The 16,324-nt window shown below is 44.3% G+C and overlaps 3 protein-coding genes across 3 annotated transcripts in view; 1 reads left to right on the forward strand and 2 right to left on the reverse strand.

The window, feature by feature from the left end:
• Window positions 1-16,324, forward strand: part of LOC309550094 (uncharacterized protein) — a gene marked incomplete at both ends in the record, with an annotated part of 286,669 nt that overhangs the window by 84,876 nt on the left and 185,469 nt on the right.
• The window catches only part of LOC309549397 (uncharacterized protein), a gene marked incomplete at its 3' end in the record, with an annotated part of 167,859 nt that continues 160,910 nt past the window's right edge, over window positions 9,376-16,324 (reverse strand). The window contains exons 2-3 of the mRNA XM_082249656.1: window positions 12,850-12,991; window positions 9,376-10,142 (exon numbers count right to left, since the gene is read on the reverse strand). Coding sequence (XP_082105782.1) covers window positions 9,376-10,142; window positions 12,850-12,913 — 831 coding nt within the window. The 5' untranslated portion in view covers window positions 12,914-12,991. The remainder of the gene's footprint in view (window positions 10,143-12,849; window positions 12,992-16,324) is intronic.
• LOC309550095 (gastrula zinc finger protein XlCGF66.1-like) lies at window positions 13,066-13,798 on the reverse strand (the record flags this gene model as incomplete). The annotated part of the gene is made up of 3 exons (XM_082250554.1): window positions 13,570-13,798; window positions 13,308-13,442; window positions 13,066-13,221 (listed from the first exon to the last, which is right to left on the reverse strand). Coding segments are annotated over exons 1-3 (387 nt in total), but the record flags the coding sequence as incomplete, so codon positions are not given.

A 16,324-nucleotide genomic window follows, 5' to 3' on the forward strand; every position in this document is an offset into this window, starting at 1 on the left:
TTCCGGGACCCCTGGAATGCAGACGGCCCGAAATCTCCCCCATTGGTCTACCCCCCCTTCCTGCCATCCCTGAATCCTGGTCCCCCTTCCCTGCACTGTGGTACTTGAGTGATGACCTCTTATCTCACGTTGCTCTCTCTCATCTGCAAGCCCCTACTCCCCCATTTACGTCCCCCTTGATCTTAAAATAATTTCCTGGAATGTGAAGGGTCTCCGCTCCCCGCACAAAAGAATGGCAGTACTGCGACATTTGCGCCGCTTGGGCGCGGACATTGTATTGCTTCAGGAAACTCACCTCCCCCAGACAGATATTCACCGGATGAAAAAACTCAGGGTGGGCCAGGTGATAGGGGATGCTCCCTCCACGGGTAAAGCTGGAGTCCTCTTACTCATCCATAAGAGGGTCACCCTTGATGTTTCCCCCCTTCATGTTGATGCAGACGGTAGAGTCCAAATTGTCAAAGTCTCCTCTAACGCTAGCACTTTTATTCTGGCCAATGTCTACGCCCCTACCCCTTCCTCAGCCCCTTTCTTTCAACGCTTAACCGGCCTTCTCGCCCCTCACATACATCTCACACTTCTCCTGGGGGGTGACTTTAACGCAGTAATGGATCCCCAAGCAGACAAATTGACGAATTGCCCTAACATGCCCTTGAACCCGGCAATGTCGTCACCTACTCTCCCGACCTTTGTGGACACAGTATCCACCTCACCGATGTCTGGCGGCTGGCCAATCCGGTGGAGGCTTCCTATACGTTTTACTCCCCCCCCCCCCCCACACGACTCTTTCTCGCGATTTAGACTACTTCTTTGGTAATTCTCTGGCGCTTCGTGACCTGCACACCCCCGACATTCATGACATGGCCATATCTGACCACTCCCCGATCTCGATCCTACTCGCGTTTGCCCCGCAGCAACCGAAATTCAGACCCTGGCGCTTCCCTTCCTACTTAGCTAACAATGACGAGCTACGGATTATTCTAGCTGACACCTGGAAAAACTTCCTAGTTGATAACGCCCAACATGCCGACGATCCAGTGCTTATTAAAAAAGAATAGTGCACACATGCAAAAGAAATTACCAAATTTGAAGACAATCCATAAATAAAAATGGGGATTTGGTCCCACCATATGGCCATATAGTGGTCAAGCCCACCACTGCATCAAAGTACCCCATTATCAGTGGGTCCTACACTAACCATGAAAAAACAGATGAATCCAGCCTTTCTAACCCTTGGAGATAATACTCCTTGCTGGGAAAGATGTGCAAATGCACTGCAGGGGACTCCTCCTATATCTACTTGATAGTGGACACTGATACTGATAGAGTACAGGTGTGTGTGGGGGGTGGGGTTGCTCAACCTCGGTAGTCTGGTCAGACTGAATACATAATAAACAAGCAAAAACTTTCACGATCCAGTGCTGCTGTGGGAGACGGGCAAGGTGGTCTTGAGAGGCCGCATTATTGCATTTGCCTCAGCTTTCAAAAAGAGAGCGGCAGCTGGCTTCGCCCAGGCTAGCTCTTCGCTCCTACTTGCGCACGCCCGGCTCCGGCAGCAGCACTCCCCCCACAACATTGCCCTCTGGAAAATGGCCAAACGAGAATTTGACAAGTGGGCTATGACACAAGAATCTTTCCACAAGTCAGTCCAGGACCTCCAGTTTCATAAGTTCGGTAATAAGTCAGGCAAATTGTTAGCTCGTTTAAGTAGAGGCCCCTTTACCATTACCCCCATACAGTCTTTGAGAGACTCTTCTGGGAAGCTACATTCCACCCCAGAGGGCATAAATCAGACCATGCAACAATTTTACGCAACTCTTTATGGTCCCGACCTCATTGATGTGGAACAGGCCTAGGCCTTCCTCCGTGAAGTCACTTTGCCACGGATTACAGACGCCCAACTGTCCCACCTCAATGCCCCGATTACCCTTGCCGAAATTCAGACTGCCATATCCTCATTATCCCCCGGCAAAGCCCCAGGCCCCGATGGCTTCTCTACGGAGTTCTTCAAATTAGCTGCAGACAGTGTTTCCCCTACTTTGCTGGCTCTTTTCCAACACATCCTAGATGGCGGATCCTACCTGCAATCAGGCTCCCAGGCTTATATAAAGCTCATCCCGAAACTGGGCAAGGACCCCTCTGAACCGGGCTCATACCGCCCAATATCCCTAATCAATCTAGACGCCAAGTTATTATCTAAAATAGTGGCAAACCGCTTGGCCCTCGTCATGCCCGACCTGCTCCACCCTTCCCAATCAGGTTTCACCAAGGGGCGCTCAGCCACTGCCAACATACGAAAAGTTCTAGCAGTCCTCTCCCATCACCACTCCTCACCCTTTTCCGATGTGGCTATACTCACGCTAGATGCCGAAAAAGCATTTGACAATGTAAGTTTCCTTTGGCTTTTCCTCACCTTGCAAAAATTTGGCTTTTCAGGTCCATTTTTACACCTTATCTCCTCCATGTATAAATCCCCTACAGCCAGGGTAGTCACGTCCACCTGTGTATCGTCTGATATCCCCCTTCACAAGGACACGCGCCAGGGTTGCCCCCTCTCCCCCCTCCTTTTCAATTTGGCTCTAGAACCCCTATCCCGTTATCTTGCGACCTGTGCCCCCCTGACTGGTGTTCGTATTGGCCAGGAGGAGCTACGTTCTGTGCTCTTTGCAGATGATATTCTTTTGTTTACCACGGACCCGGCGCGTGATGCTAGTATCGTTAAAGCCATATTTGACAGGTTTCGACTCTGTTCTGGGCTCCGTATCAACTATTCCAAAAGCGAAATACTCCCCTTGGGCTCCCCCCAAACCCCTGTCTGGGCACCTTCCTCTCCCTTCCCAATAGCTAAAACCCAAATTAAATATCTGGGAATACTGATAGGACGATCCCCGTCCTCCCTATATCAACTGAACTACACCCCTCTCTTTGCCAAACTCACCAGGGAACTATCCAGCTGGGCAACCCTCCCTCTCTCCCTTATAGGTCGCTGCCACCTGTATAAAATGGTCACATTCCCTAAACTACTCTATGTCCTCCAGACCCTACCCCTCCTTATTAAACATAAAGATGTCAATGCATTCCACAAATCTCTAACCTCCTTTTTGTGGGCGTCCAAGAGGCCCCGCATTGCTCTCCATAAACTCCACCCTCCCAGGTTCAGAGGTGGCATGAACTTACCTGATATCCGCTTATACAACCTATGTAGCCTAGCGAGAGTTGGTCTAGATTGGATTCATGGTTCTTCCAACTTTTCCAACTTCTCGCTCGAATCGCACATTGTTGCACCCTATAACCTAGCACCTATTTTGCACTGCTCCGTGTCCGACATGCCAACTGCGCTTCGTCAACACATTTTGCTGAGGGACACTCGGGCTGCTTGGAAGGAACTCCGTAAGAAACTGGGACTTCCACAACTTGTATCCCCCCACCTTCCCATTAGTGGCCATCCCGCCAGGGCCCACTTGAATTTGGAACAGGTCTATTCCCACTGGTCCTCCTTAGGCCTACGTACAGTCTCCCAACTCTGACCAGCCCTCTGGCTCACCTCTCTCCATTTCGGCGCTGCAGTCGCTATTTGGACTTCCTCAATCCCATTTTCTATATGTCCACCAACTACATGCCTTCACCAAGAGACTGTGTTCTAATCAACAGACCCATTTCGCTCCTAGCCCTTTGGACTCTCTCCCATCCAACTCTCCACTGAGGATATCCCCACTATATAGACCCATACAGCTTTACCTCCACACTCACTCCAAGGACTACCATCGCTCCTCTTGGGATGCTGCATTATCTCTACGTGCCTCTAAACCACTTCTATTAGCAGGTTTTAACACCACCTGTACCTTTTGTTTGCAACGCATTCTGGAGGGAGCAGCAATTCAAAATCCTCCATCATGCTTATGCTCCGTTCTCTTCATCACCCCAGCATACTCCATGTCAAGGATGTTCCTGGTGCCTGGCCCACCGCTCCCACCCTGGTACATAGACTCTGGACTTGCCCCCACGTCTCGGACTTCTGGAACCAGGTTGAAAGTCTTGTCCACAGAGTCACCGGTCTGCAACCCACTTTGGATCCGCTCCCGTTGTTATTTGGATATCTGGACGGTTCACCCTCACCAGCCGCAGGGGCATGTATTGCTCAACGGACATGCACCATTAGGAAACACAAACCCTGGATTGCTACTTGCTATATGATCTCAAGGAGGGTCATCCTGCGCCATTGGGTCTCCGCTTCCATTCCGTCCATATGGGAAGTGAAAGCTGATCTCATTGCTCTACTTCACAGGGCACACCTGGACATGCTTCTCCACAAGACCGACCCAATTAGGTTCTGGAACAAATGGTCGGCCTATTATGACACACAGGTCATGACCCACCTTCCTCGCAGCCTTATTGTTCAACTCCCCAACCTAAGTCACTCTTCACATCCCCCAGCGTCATCTACCTTGTTGCTCTCTGCTGACTTGCCATGTTTGCTGTAGTCCTCAGGTTATATCTTATTTGTTATATGATGCTTACTGCTGAGAACTGTTGTACGTTCTAGACCACTCGGTACCTCCCCCCCCCCCTCCTCCCTTCCCCCCCTCTCCTCTCCCCCCCACCTCCCTTATTAGTTCAAGATGCACTGTTCAGGGGCTCCCACCTCAGATCTTCATATACTTGTTGTGGGGTCTCCCCCATGCCTTTGTCCCTCTTCACAACCGAGAGGGGTTCTGTAATAGCCACCTTACTTCTCCCATGGGTCCGCCAGTCGTACTCACATGACTATCTCACCCCCTCCCCCCCCCCCCCACATCCCCCCCCCTCCCCTCCCTTTCCTGCAGCTCACTTTGGGTTTGATAAGCGCCCTAAAGGTGGTATTTACGACTCTTGATGTACCAATCGCTGTATGTCTGTTCTGGCTTCTGTAAGTACGCCTACTTTGTTGACTTGTTGTTATTTGCATTGTTTTGAAAATCAATAAAAAATGTATTTAAAAAAAAAAAAAAATGCAGCCAGGCTATGCATCCAAAGTAGATGGCGCTGTACAACACCCCCAACAATATCGGATTGGTTCAGACTAATACAAAAAACTGCAGACATGGAGGAACTAGTTTACCAAGCGAAAGATACCCCTTCTAAATTTAGGAAGACCTGGTACCGCTGGCAGTGTTTCACGACAACAAAAGACTTCTCCAAATATGGAACCTAGATGAATACACTCTCCTCTGACCCCCTGGCGGGAGAGAAGGATAAACCTCTATTCTATCCCTTTCCCTCCTTCCCCCTTTCTTCATAAAACTACATTAAGTGACCCCCATCCCTCCCATATTAAGTCCTCTCCCACTCCCCCTTATTCTTGGTCTGTTTGCTCATCTCTACATTTTACATCCCGCCACTTTCATCAAACTATTCCCAAATCATTACCCAAAGCAGTTGTGCTATTTCCACTCATCAACTCTTTTTTTTTTTTTTACACAAAAACTTTCACTCACCCCAGATGCACCCCAAAAATACTTGCATCCTGCCTAGATATTGGAAGGCCATATAATAATCCCGCTAACATAGCTCATCAGAATATATGAACTGTTACTTAAAACAAAATAGACTTAGAACACGAGTCTGTCTTTTACCATACTAACTTCAGGCCTTCCACACAAGTACCCCAAGCAGTTACCATCCAACACTCCCAACCTGGGGACTGTCCTAACCCTCAACAAAGCTCAACCCAAATACTACTTCACGCCATTTCTCATCTTATATACAAAACATGGTGAGACTCGTGTTGCCCACCTCTTTATTAACTAATGTTTTTCTACTTGTACTTGTAAAACCTTGATTTGATACCAAGCTATATTTGTACCTGTACCTTTTCCAATAAAGCTATTTTGGAAAATAAATAAATAAAACCAGGATCACGTCTGAAGCCATGATCCTGGTATAATGAAAATGTAATGTAAATCATGTAAACTACCGGCATTTTATTCTCCAGGGTATCTGCTTTCAAAAAATATATGTTTGGGGGTTTACTTTTAACAAATTTTTAGACCCAAAATCTGCATTTTACCATGTGTGCAAAAATAATGGAAAGACAACTCTGGCAGTGAAAGGGTTAATGTGAGCTAGATGGAATCACCCTCATGTGGTCATGTTAGAGCTCCCCCTAGCTGCAGCCTGGTAATAATATTGTAGGAGGTATATTCATGTACATGTTCTTACTTATTATCTTTAAATAAACATCTCCTGACATTTAGGGGTCTGTTCATAAATAACTGCATAGCAATTAGCCCAGTGAGAGTTCATGTGTATTCCTTCTATGTAAATGGAGGTATTAAACGAATGTTCTCTGACTATTTGCTGAGTTGGTCAAAAGTTTTCCATTGATTTAAAATGAAAAATGTGCCATCTAGTTAAAGGGTGAGTTTCCCTTTCCCGGTGTACCCTTCATAAACTATCCCCTCCTCTTGAAACACCATGATGTACATAGGCTTAAAGCAGTAGTATCCCTTATGTAAAAAAAAAACCCTGCAGGACAATGGCATAATGTGCTTTTATCGCATACTAGCACATTATGAAATACTTACCTTAGAGTGAAGGAAACTCAGACTGTGAGGGACGGTGCCCCATCTTTCTGACTAATCTTGGCCAGGATACCCTCCTTGCAATGTCCAATTTTGGTTTCCCATCCCTCCCTGCGTACTTACCATTATTATTATTATTTTTTAGGAGGGACCTGTGTACCCCAGCCAGAATTCTGGCATACGCAGCCCGTGCACGCAGGGTTGACACTGCCATTGTTTTCCCCTTGATCTCCCCAAATACCCATTGTTAAACGGCTCTCATACTTGGCAAATTGGCCAGCGGGATCTCACTGTCAGTGCATTAATGTTCACCATTGCATTATATTGTTTGCCACACCTACTGGGTTACTTTCTCCATTATCATTTTTATTGTGTTCATCACATCACATGGGTTACTGTATTACTCATTGTTAGCACCACATACCTCTGCACTTCCCTGTCTGAACCACAACTGTAACCTGGATTGATCAATCTTCAATCAGAATAAAATACACTTTATTTTGTTCATCATCGCCCTGTGGTTTCATTCTGTCCATCCCTCAAAGGCTCTCTTTCTTGCTTACTTGTCTGTCTCCGTACACTTTATAGGAAAATGCATACAATACTTGTAATAACCAAGTGCAGTATTTTCGGTTTTAAATCAATGGTTGGTTTAATATTGTTGGTTTAATTACCTTATATCCGTCAACATCTACTGAAATTATAAATGCATGAGCTCATTTATCTGTATGAAGCCATGCCTGATGAAACATAGAATGTGTCGGCAGATAAGAACCATTTGGCCCATCTAGTCTGCCCAATATATCTGAATCCTATGAATAGTCCCTGGCCCTATCTTATATGAAGGATAGCCTTATGCCTATCCCATGCATGCTTAAACTCCTTCACTGTATTTGCAGCTACCACTTCTGCAGGAAGGTTATTCCATGCATCCACTACTCTCTCAGTAAAGTAATACTTCCTCATATTACTTTTAAACCTTTGCCCCTCTAGTTTAAAACGGTGTCCTCTTGTGGTAGTTTTTCTTCTTTTAAATATGCTCTCCTCCTTTACCGAGTTGATTCCCTTTATGTATTTAAAAGTTTCTATCATATCCCCTCTGTCTCTTCTTTCTTCCAAGCTATACATGTTAAGGGCCTTTAACCTTTCCTGGTAAGTTTTTTCCTGCAATCCATGTACTAGTTTAGTAGCTCTTCTCTGAACTCTCTCTAGAGTATCTATATCCTTCTGGAGATATGGCCTCCAGTACTGCGCACAATACTCCAAGTGAGGTCTCACCAGTGTTCTGTACAGCGGCATAAGCACTTCTCTCTTTCTACTGCTTATACCTCTCCCTATACATCCAAGCATTCTGCTGGCATTTCGTGCTGCTCTATTACATTGTCCTCCCACCTTTAAGTCTTCTGAAATAATTACTCCTAAATCCCTTTCCTCAGATACTGAGGTCAGGACTGTGTCAAATATTCTATATTCTGCCCTTGGGTTTTTACGCCCCAGGTGCATTATCTTGCACTTATCCACATTAAATTTCAGTTGCCAGAGTTCTGACCATTCTTCTAGTTTTCCTAAATCCTTTTCCATTTGGCATTTCCCTCCAGGAACATCAACCCTGTTACATATCTTTGTGTCATCAGCAAAAAGACAAACCTTACCATCGAGGCCTTTTGCAATATCACTTATGAAGATATTAAACAAAATTGGTCCCAGTACAGATCCCTGAGGTACCCCACTGGTAACATGACCTTGTTCTGAATGTTCTCCATTGACTACAACCCTCTGTTGTCTGTCACTCAGCCACTGCCTAATCCACTCAACAATATGGGAGTCCATGCTCAATGACTGCAGTTTATTGATAAGTCTTCTATGTGGGACAGTGTCAAAAGCCTTACTAAAATCTAGATATGCAATGTCTACTGCACCTCCACCGTCTATTATTTTAGTCACCCAGTCAAAAAAATCTATAAGATTTGTTTGACATGATCTCCCTGAAGTAAACCCATGAAGAAAACTAAGGAGTCTACTTATAGAAAATTCATTGGGCAAAAGTGACAAACAGTCATCCAGCTGTTACAAAGATTACCCATATATATATATATAAATACACACAGTGATTTCCTATGATCGTCAGCTCCATCTAATGGCCATAATGTGGTATTTTTTTCCTGAAATACCTTGATCAGTAAAAATAGTACAATATGACATTGTGGCCACTAGATGGAGCCAATGATCATATGAAATAAAATACAGCTAATACTCTTCACAGGTGGGCAAATGCTGGTCACATCCGTTCAACTGTTTAAAAAAAGAAAAAATAGACCTCTAATGGGCCATACACACTATAAGATTTTCTGAAGACTTTTTCCTTTAGATTTACCAAAACCATATAATATGAGGTCAAACCTAAACACTTTCAATTTGTATGTAATCTGGCAGGCCCTTGCACTACATAGAAAAGGTAAATCTGAAGGAAAAAGTCTTCAGAAAATCTTATAGTGTGTATGGCCCTTTAGTGTTTGTGAAAAGTTACACAACAAAATACACTCAGCCAATGAAAGGTAATGACTCCATTTTATTTTTCTACTGCTATCAATGGACAACACTTCATCCATGTCTTTGGTGATCTCTAATCTCCTTATGAAGTGTTTCTTACATGATGAAAATCAGCCATGTAGTATATCTGAGGTGTATATCAGGGTGTGCTTCTTCCCCACATGTCCAGCAATATTCATATAGAAGACATTTCCCTCACTCAAGGCACATATACACCTCGAGGGTTGTGTGGGATCCCCGATATACAGGAAGACAGAACTGTCTCTCACTGAGGACAGGAAAGTGGCTTCTCCCCCGTGTGAGATCTCCGATGTGTGTTAATATAGTACTTGTCTGAAAAACATTTTCCGCACTCAGGACAGGAATATGGCTTCTCCCCTGTGTGAGATCTCTGATGTTTGTAAAGACCGGACTTGTCTGAAAAACATTTTTTGCACTCAGGACAGGAATATGGCTTCTCCCCTGTGTGAGATCTCTGATGTCTGTAAAGATTGGGCTTCTGTGAAAAACATTTCCCGCACTCAGGACAGGAATATGGCTTTTCGCCTGTGTGAGATCTCTGATGTTTGCAAAGATTGGACTTGTCTGAAAACCATTTCCTGCACTCAGGACAGGAATACGGCTTCTCACCTGTGTGATATCTTTTATGTACATTAAGATGGAATTTAGAATTGAAACACCTTCCGCACTCAGTACAGGAAAACCTCTTATCTATTGGAGGGGCGGCACTGTCCCTCACAGTCTGAGGTTCCTCAGGATAAGAGGAATACGATGGTCTGGCACTGTCCCTCACAGTCTGAGGTTTCTCAGGATAAGAGTAATACGATGGTCCAGCACCGTCCCTCACAGTCTGAGGTTCCTCAGGATAAGAGGAATACGATGGTCTATCTACACTGTGTGGTGCCGGATGGACATGTGATGTAGCCGGGTTTTCTCCTGGACTATACTGTGTGATGTCCTCATCTTCTACTTTACAGTCTGGAGGCAAAGTGAGACAATCCTCTGAGGTTTTCCTCATCTCCTGTCCATGTACTAAAATAAAAATACAAAGATTATTACTAGACATCAGCAGATTGGTTCCCCTAAACCAGAACTCCGCCCACATCAGGCAGCTTTGTCTCTGAGGATCTTACAATTCCCCCCCTCAAGGTAACTAGTAAATGGGTCCTCTGATCTCCTACCAGTTAATTTCTTTATTCATGAACCTTAGTCAGAGAGTGAGGAAACAATGAGAACTGTCTTTTATAGGAGTGACAGTGATGAGGGGATTATAGGACGAGTGTCCCCCTCCCCCTCTATCACTCATTGCCATCTTCCCAACACAAGAAGTCCCGCACTTCCTTATTTAGTCCATGATTTAGTCATGAATAACAGCGGGGCTGAGCCCCACCAGAGGTCAGAGAGTGAGGATGGGGGGAGAATAACCAAGATGAATTCTGGACTGATCCTGAAGACCACCACCATTGGGTTACTGACTCCTCCCTGATTATCACTTTCTGTTTAAGGTTCCAAAGATTGAGGATGTTATCACATTATTATCAACATGTAAAAGCCTGTCCTCCAATCAAATCATCAGATATAAAATGTTCAGCTGGTAGAAAATAGGTGTAACAAAAGAGAATCCATATTATGTGTATATATAGCAGTGGGTAGAGGGGAGAGAGCATAAGTCTAAGGACTATGTAAGGACTATGTAATGTACAACATAGAGCATATAGTGCAGGGGTCAGGAGTATTTAATGTACAACATAGAGTATATAGTGCAGGGGTCAGGAGTATGTAATGTACAACATAGATTATATAGTAAACAAACAAGAATATAACCGCGCTCAAGTGAAAATGTAAAATAAATAGCTGCAGCTTCCAGTGTGACAGCACCAAAACAAATAAACAAAAAACAAGCTGCGCTTATGTGAAATAACCAAATATCAATATAATTATAAAGTGAATCAATATCAATTGAATAGGTGGAAAAAAAGCTGAAAATAAAAATAAATTGTGATTGATATTGTCCAATAATTCCCAATCCGTGGAAAAAAGAAGATAATAAACATCACGTTGTGCTATATCCACCACCAGTGAGATTATCTTCCTTACCAGAAGTATGGTAAATCAAGCCTGTAGTACAGAGACCAGGGTAGTCGACTACCAGGGAGACATCCAAAGAGTCTTCTTGATCACAAATAAGCAGGGAATATTTGCCAATAGAGCTTCAGGGGCCATGCAGAGGATGATCCTCAAAGATTCTCATAGATCACCTGCAGAATGAAGGGGTCTGTTCCACTTTATGCGATCATCTATATCGGCTGTCCTAAACTATGAAAATTTCTGTCTTACGCAGATAAATGATTGTCAGGAAGTGGATTTGCAAGGTTATCCTCCACCATAAAACCCAAACAGAAATTGAAAATTACTGAGCCTGTAATCCATGGCGTCTCTCAGCTCCGATATCCTAATAGGATCAACCATGCAGGCACAGGAACCCCAAACGTTGCATGGTTGATCCAATTAGGATATCGGAGCTGAGAGACGCCACTGATTACAGGCTCAGTAATTATCAATTTCTGGTTGGGTTTTATGGTGGAGGATAACCCTGCAAAACCACTTCCTGACAGAGTTGTATAAAGTACTCGAAACCCATACTTGAGTAAAAGTACAAGTGCTCGATCAAAAAGTGACTTGAGTAGAAGTACTAAAGTATTCAACATTTTTTGTACTTAAGTATTGCAAGTAGTTTTTTTTTTAAATTTTGCTACTCAAGTACTGAAAGTAAAAGTACAAGTACTGTGTTATGTAGTTATTAAAGAAAGAAGTCAAAAGTTTGAACATCATATTGTTTTTTATTATTTCAAATGCAGCTTTTATTTATACATACAGTAGCTTTTATTTTCGTATGCGCTGATAATACCCATGTTTTGAGCTTCATGAAACCTGCCATCTACTGTTCTGGCAGTGGTAATTTTTATAATTCTAACGAGTAACTATGCAGCACAAAAAAAAAATATCGGAGTAGAAGTATTGAAATCATTGAAAAAATGTAGTGAAGTAAAAGTGGAAGTAGGAGAAAAAAATTCTACTCTAGGAAAGTACAGATACTGCCTTTCGGTACTTAAGTACAGTAGTGAAGTAGTTCTACTTAGTTACTATACATCTCTGCTTCCTGACAACCATTTATCTGCGTAAGACAGAAATCTTCTTAGTTTAGGACAGCCGATATAGATGATCGCATAAAGTGGAACAGACCCCTTCATTCTGCAGGTGATCTATGAGAATCTTTGAGGATCATCCTCTGCATGGCCCCTGAAGCTCTATTGGCAAATATTCCCTGCTTATTTGTGATCAAGAAAACTCTCTTCGGATGTCTCCCTGGTAGTCACCCTGGTCTCTATACTACAGGCTTGATTTACCATACTTCTGGTAAGGAAGATAATCCCACTGGTGGTGGATATAACACAACGTGGTGTTTATTATCTTCTTTTTTCCACGGATTGGGAATTATTGGACTATATCAATCACAATTTATTATTATTCTAATTTTTTTCCACTTATTCAATTAATATTGATTCACTTTATGATTATATTGATAGAGTATATAGTGCAGGGGTCAGGACTAATAAAATTGCCATTCAGTAATCAGTGGTAACATAAATGTTTACATGAGACAAGTTGCAGAGGTCCAAACCCAGGCCATTCAGAAACCAGGACAAAGAGAGGAATGTATTTAGTGTTAATGACCCACCTGTGATGATCTCTGTAGGAGTGTCCTCCTCTATAAATGTCCCCGTTATTCCATCCTCCTCCATAGACTGCTGATCATCCCTCACATACCTCAATTCTTCTTCTGCTTTACCCTCAACTTTAGAATCTCTCAGGTTTAAACTCTGAATAGATAATAAAAATGACATAAATTGTAACAATTCAGATAATGTACAGATCCTAAAGATACTATCAGTGATTGTTCCTCATCTACCCGATGATGTTTTGCATAGTTATGATCTGTGAGGGGCAGCTGATTGTCCATCATGACGTCCTGGTAGAGATCCTTGTCTCCTAAATGCTCCCAGTTCTCCATGGAGAAATAGACAGTGACATCCTGACACCTTATAGGAACCTGACACACACAATGATACAGTAACCATTCAGACAAATCCCTTGTCTGTTACCGGATAAAGTCCCAGAATTCCCAGCACCGCTCACCTCTCCTGTCAGCAGTTCCATCATCTTCTTGGTGACTTCTAGAATCTTCTGCATGTTGTATCTCTCAGGTTTTAGGGAGTCACATGGAGGCACTGTGATGGTCATATGATCACCTGACTTCACTAGAGGAAATCTCTGTATTGAGGAACCAATAGGAATATCATGTTAGAATCCCAGAATCCCCCTCACCTCTCCAGTCAGGTCTGTGTTTTATTATTAGAGATAAGAGTGATGTCATGCAACCTCCCAGAATCCTCCCTACCTTTCCAGTCAGCAGGTAGATGATCTCCAGGGTGAGGTTTAGTATCTTCTCAGTCATGTGACTTCGGTCCTCCTCCATCCTCATTGGTGCCGTCATTTGATCTATACAGGCCTCCTTGTAGACGGATAACTTTGGGAAATGAAAGTAAGTATTATTTGGATGGTATTGGTCACACAATAATAGGATATGGATGTGAGGGAGGTGATAGGAGGGTTGCTGTACATTTAACAACTACTGCCCCCATGGGAACGCGATTAGTTTTCACTGTTTAGTATTTACTATGTTTTCAAGGTTCCGGGACATTTCTTGGCCTGTCAGATCAGAAATTCCCTTTTCTCTGTTGGGTTTGTTCAGTTTCTGAACTGGACTTGATTAGTATTAGATCAGCAGACGAAGAATGATAAATACGATCCTTCCTTTGACTTGTTTGGTCCTCGTGATGTCCAGGAAGGGGAACTTGCTGACTTTTGGCCGGAGTTGCAGGCCAATCAGGACAATTGCCAGATCTCTGGCTGCAAGGCTCCAATCTGTCAGAATTCTGTCAGGAATCTGCTGACTGACAGGAGTGATATCACTGTCACTCTGCAGTAAGAAAAAGGATTGGATTGGATAGCAGGAGGATGCTGCTCATAGAGTAAAGAGCTGAGGGGGAGGAGTCTTTTCTCTTCCCTCCAATGGCAGCGCAATGTAAGTAGGGGAAAGACAGCAGGAGGGAGGGGTTTGATTGGCAAGTATACTGTAGTATCCAGGACATTGTACAGAGTGGCAGTGGGTTCCTGGGGTTCTGAAATCCAGCACTGGGCACTGCCAGACCATGTGAAAGTATTGGACTGTCTCCTGAAGATGTATAGCACTGACCCCTAACTACCTTTTAGTCGTTGCTGCACAAACAGTTCTCCTGTAGGAAGAAGTGTCCACCAAGGGGTGAAGGACTGCCGTCCATTCCTTATTCCACTTGGTATCTTGGAAAATATTATTTGACCAGTGAGATGGTATGAAGGTGAAGGTTGCTTTCCTTTCTCGGCTGGAGTTCTTTAAGGAAGTCTGGATAGTAACTACAGGTGGGAGGACAATCAGAGACCAAGAGCCACCCCTCCCTAACTTAGCATCTCCTTAAGCCCTCCAACCTTCTGCTGCCCTCAAACCCTATCAAGGATCTAGATTCCTTCAGCTACTCTACCCCCTCAAAGCCCTTTAACTGCACTACCCCTTCAGGGGCCCTAAAGTCCCTCAGCCTCAGTACCCCATGAGAGACTCCCCTCAGCTCCCCTACTTCCCTCAGAGCCCTCAGTATTTTCCTCTCTCTGACACCAATGATGGAACATATTCTTCATGGCTGGCTGGGGAATGTTTTCTTCCAATTAAAAACAAAACCTCCTGCGCTTAAGTGCTGTCTGATGGAGTAGAAAGAGGTGCACTACAAACTCAGATGTAAAGAGAGCTGTTTGGTCTTGCTGCCCCCTTCAGGATCAAGGGTATCCAGAACCACTGGTAGAAAAGACAAAAAAAGAAAAAAGAGGGGCGCACCGACCTAGTGCATTACCATAAAAACTTTTATTAAAATATTAAAAGGTGTACAATATACTCACAAGACTGGTGTGGTACAACACACATCAAGAATAGCATATACAGTCTCCAAGGTAGCCAGGTCCCAATAGTGACAAATGGGCATACAGATAGTCGCATGGGGCTACTGTGGCTAGGCTGACGCGTTTCAGGGGCGAGCCCCCTTCCTCAGAGCCAGAAAAGATGCTGCTAGATCACAAGCCGAACGGTCAAAGACTAAATGGGAGTAGGCCCCACCTCTTCCTGCTCCGCCCCAACCCTAAGGGCGGGACAGAGGGGAGGGGGAAGGTGAGAAAAGGGAAGAAGAGGGGAGAAGAGAAAGGAGAAGAATAAAACGGACACAACAGCAAGAAGGAGAAGGGGGGGAAAGAAAAATGGGGATGCTGGGACAGGGAAAGAACATGGAAGGGGGGAGGGGGAGGGGAAGAGGGGAGGACAGAGAGGACACTTGTCCAGTCCGAGCCAAAACACACCCACCTTCCAAGGCCAGCTCGGACTATGTGATCAGCGGCAAAAGAAATATAATAGATAAAATAAATATACAGCAAATGAAACACTTGTTCGAACAAGAAAGGAGATAACAAACCAAATGTGACGGGTAATGCATTGTGGTCAGAAGTGGTATACATATATACGTATATACATATACACATATAATAACTACATACGTATATATATATACATGCACACATACATACATATACATGCACATATACACTCACATCAACAGTCAGTACTTTAGGTCTCTATTGGATCAGATGAGAACTCCACTGCTTATCCTGTGCATATCCACTAACAAGCAGAGCAGTGTCAGCCACCCCTGACCTACAGCCATGCAGGGGGGACACTACCCGTGGGAGCAGAGCATATACAGCTAGCCTGGCATGGTGCAAGAGGATCTCACTGGCCTCCACACACAAATAGTACCTGTGATCATGATGTGAGGAGGGCGCCGCTGGCCGGGACTAAAAGGGGTCTGCTGTATGTTGAAACATCCCTATTTGGATGGCTGCGTCCCTTCTCTGGGACGCACGCCAACCCGTACCCGGAAGTGAGAAACCGGAAGTGCGGGTGGATGCGTTCCACCCGCATCACTTCCGCCATCACTACGGGGCGCCGCTCGGACCATTTCTCTACAAGTCATTAGCTGTGCTAGCCAGCAGTGGACATGGACAGAGCGGCGCTTACC

This window comes from Pelophylax lessonae (assembly GCF_965119305.1).
Source record: "Pelophylax lessonae genome assembly, chromosome: 3".
Lineage (NCBI taxonomy): Eukaryota > Metazoa > Chordata > Amphibia > Anura > Ranidae > Pelophylax > Pelophylax lessonae.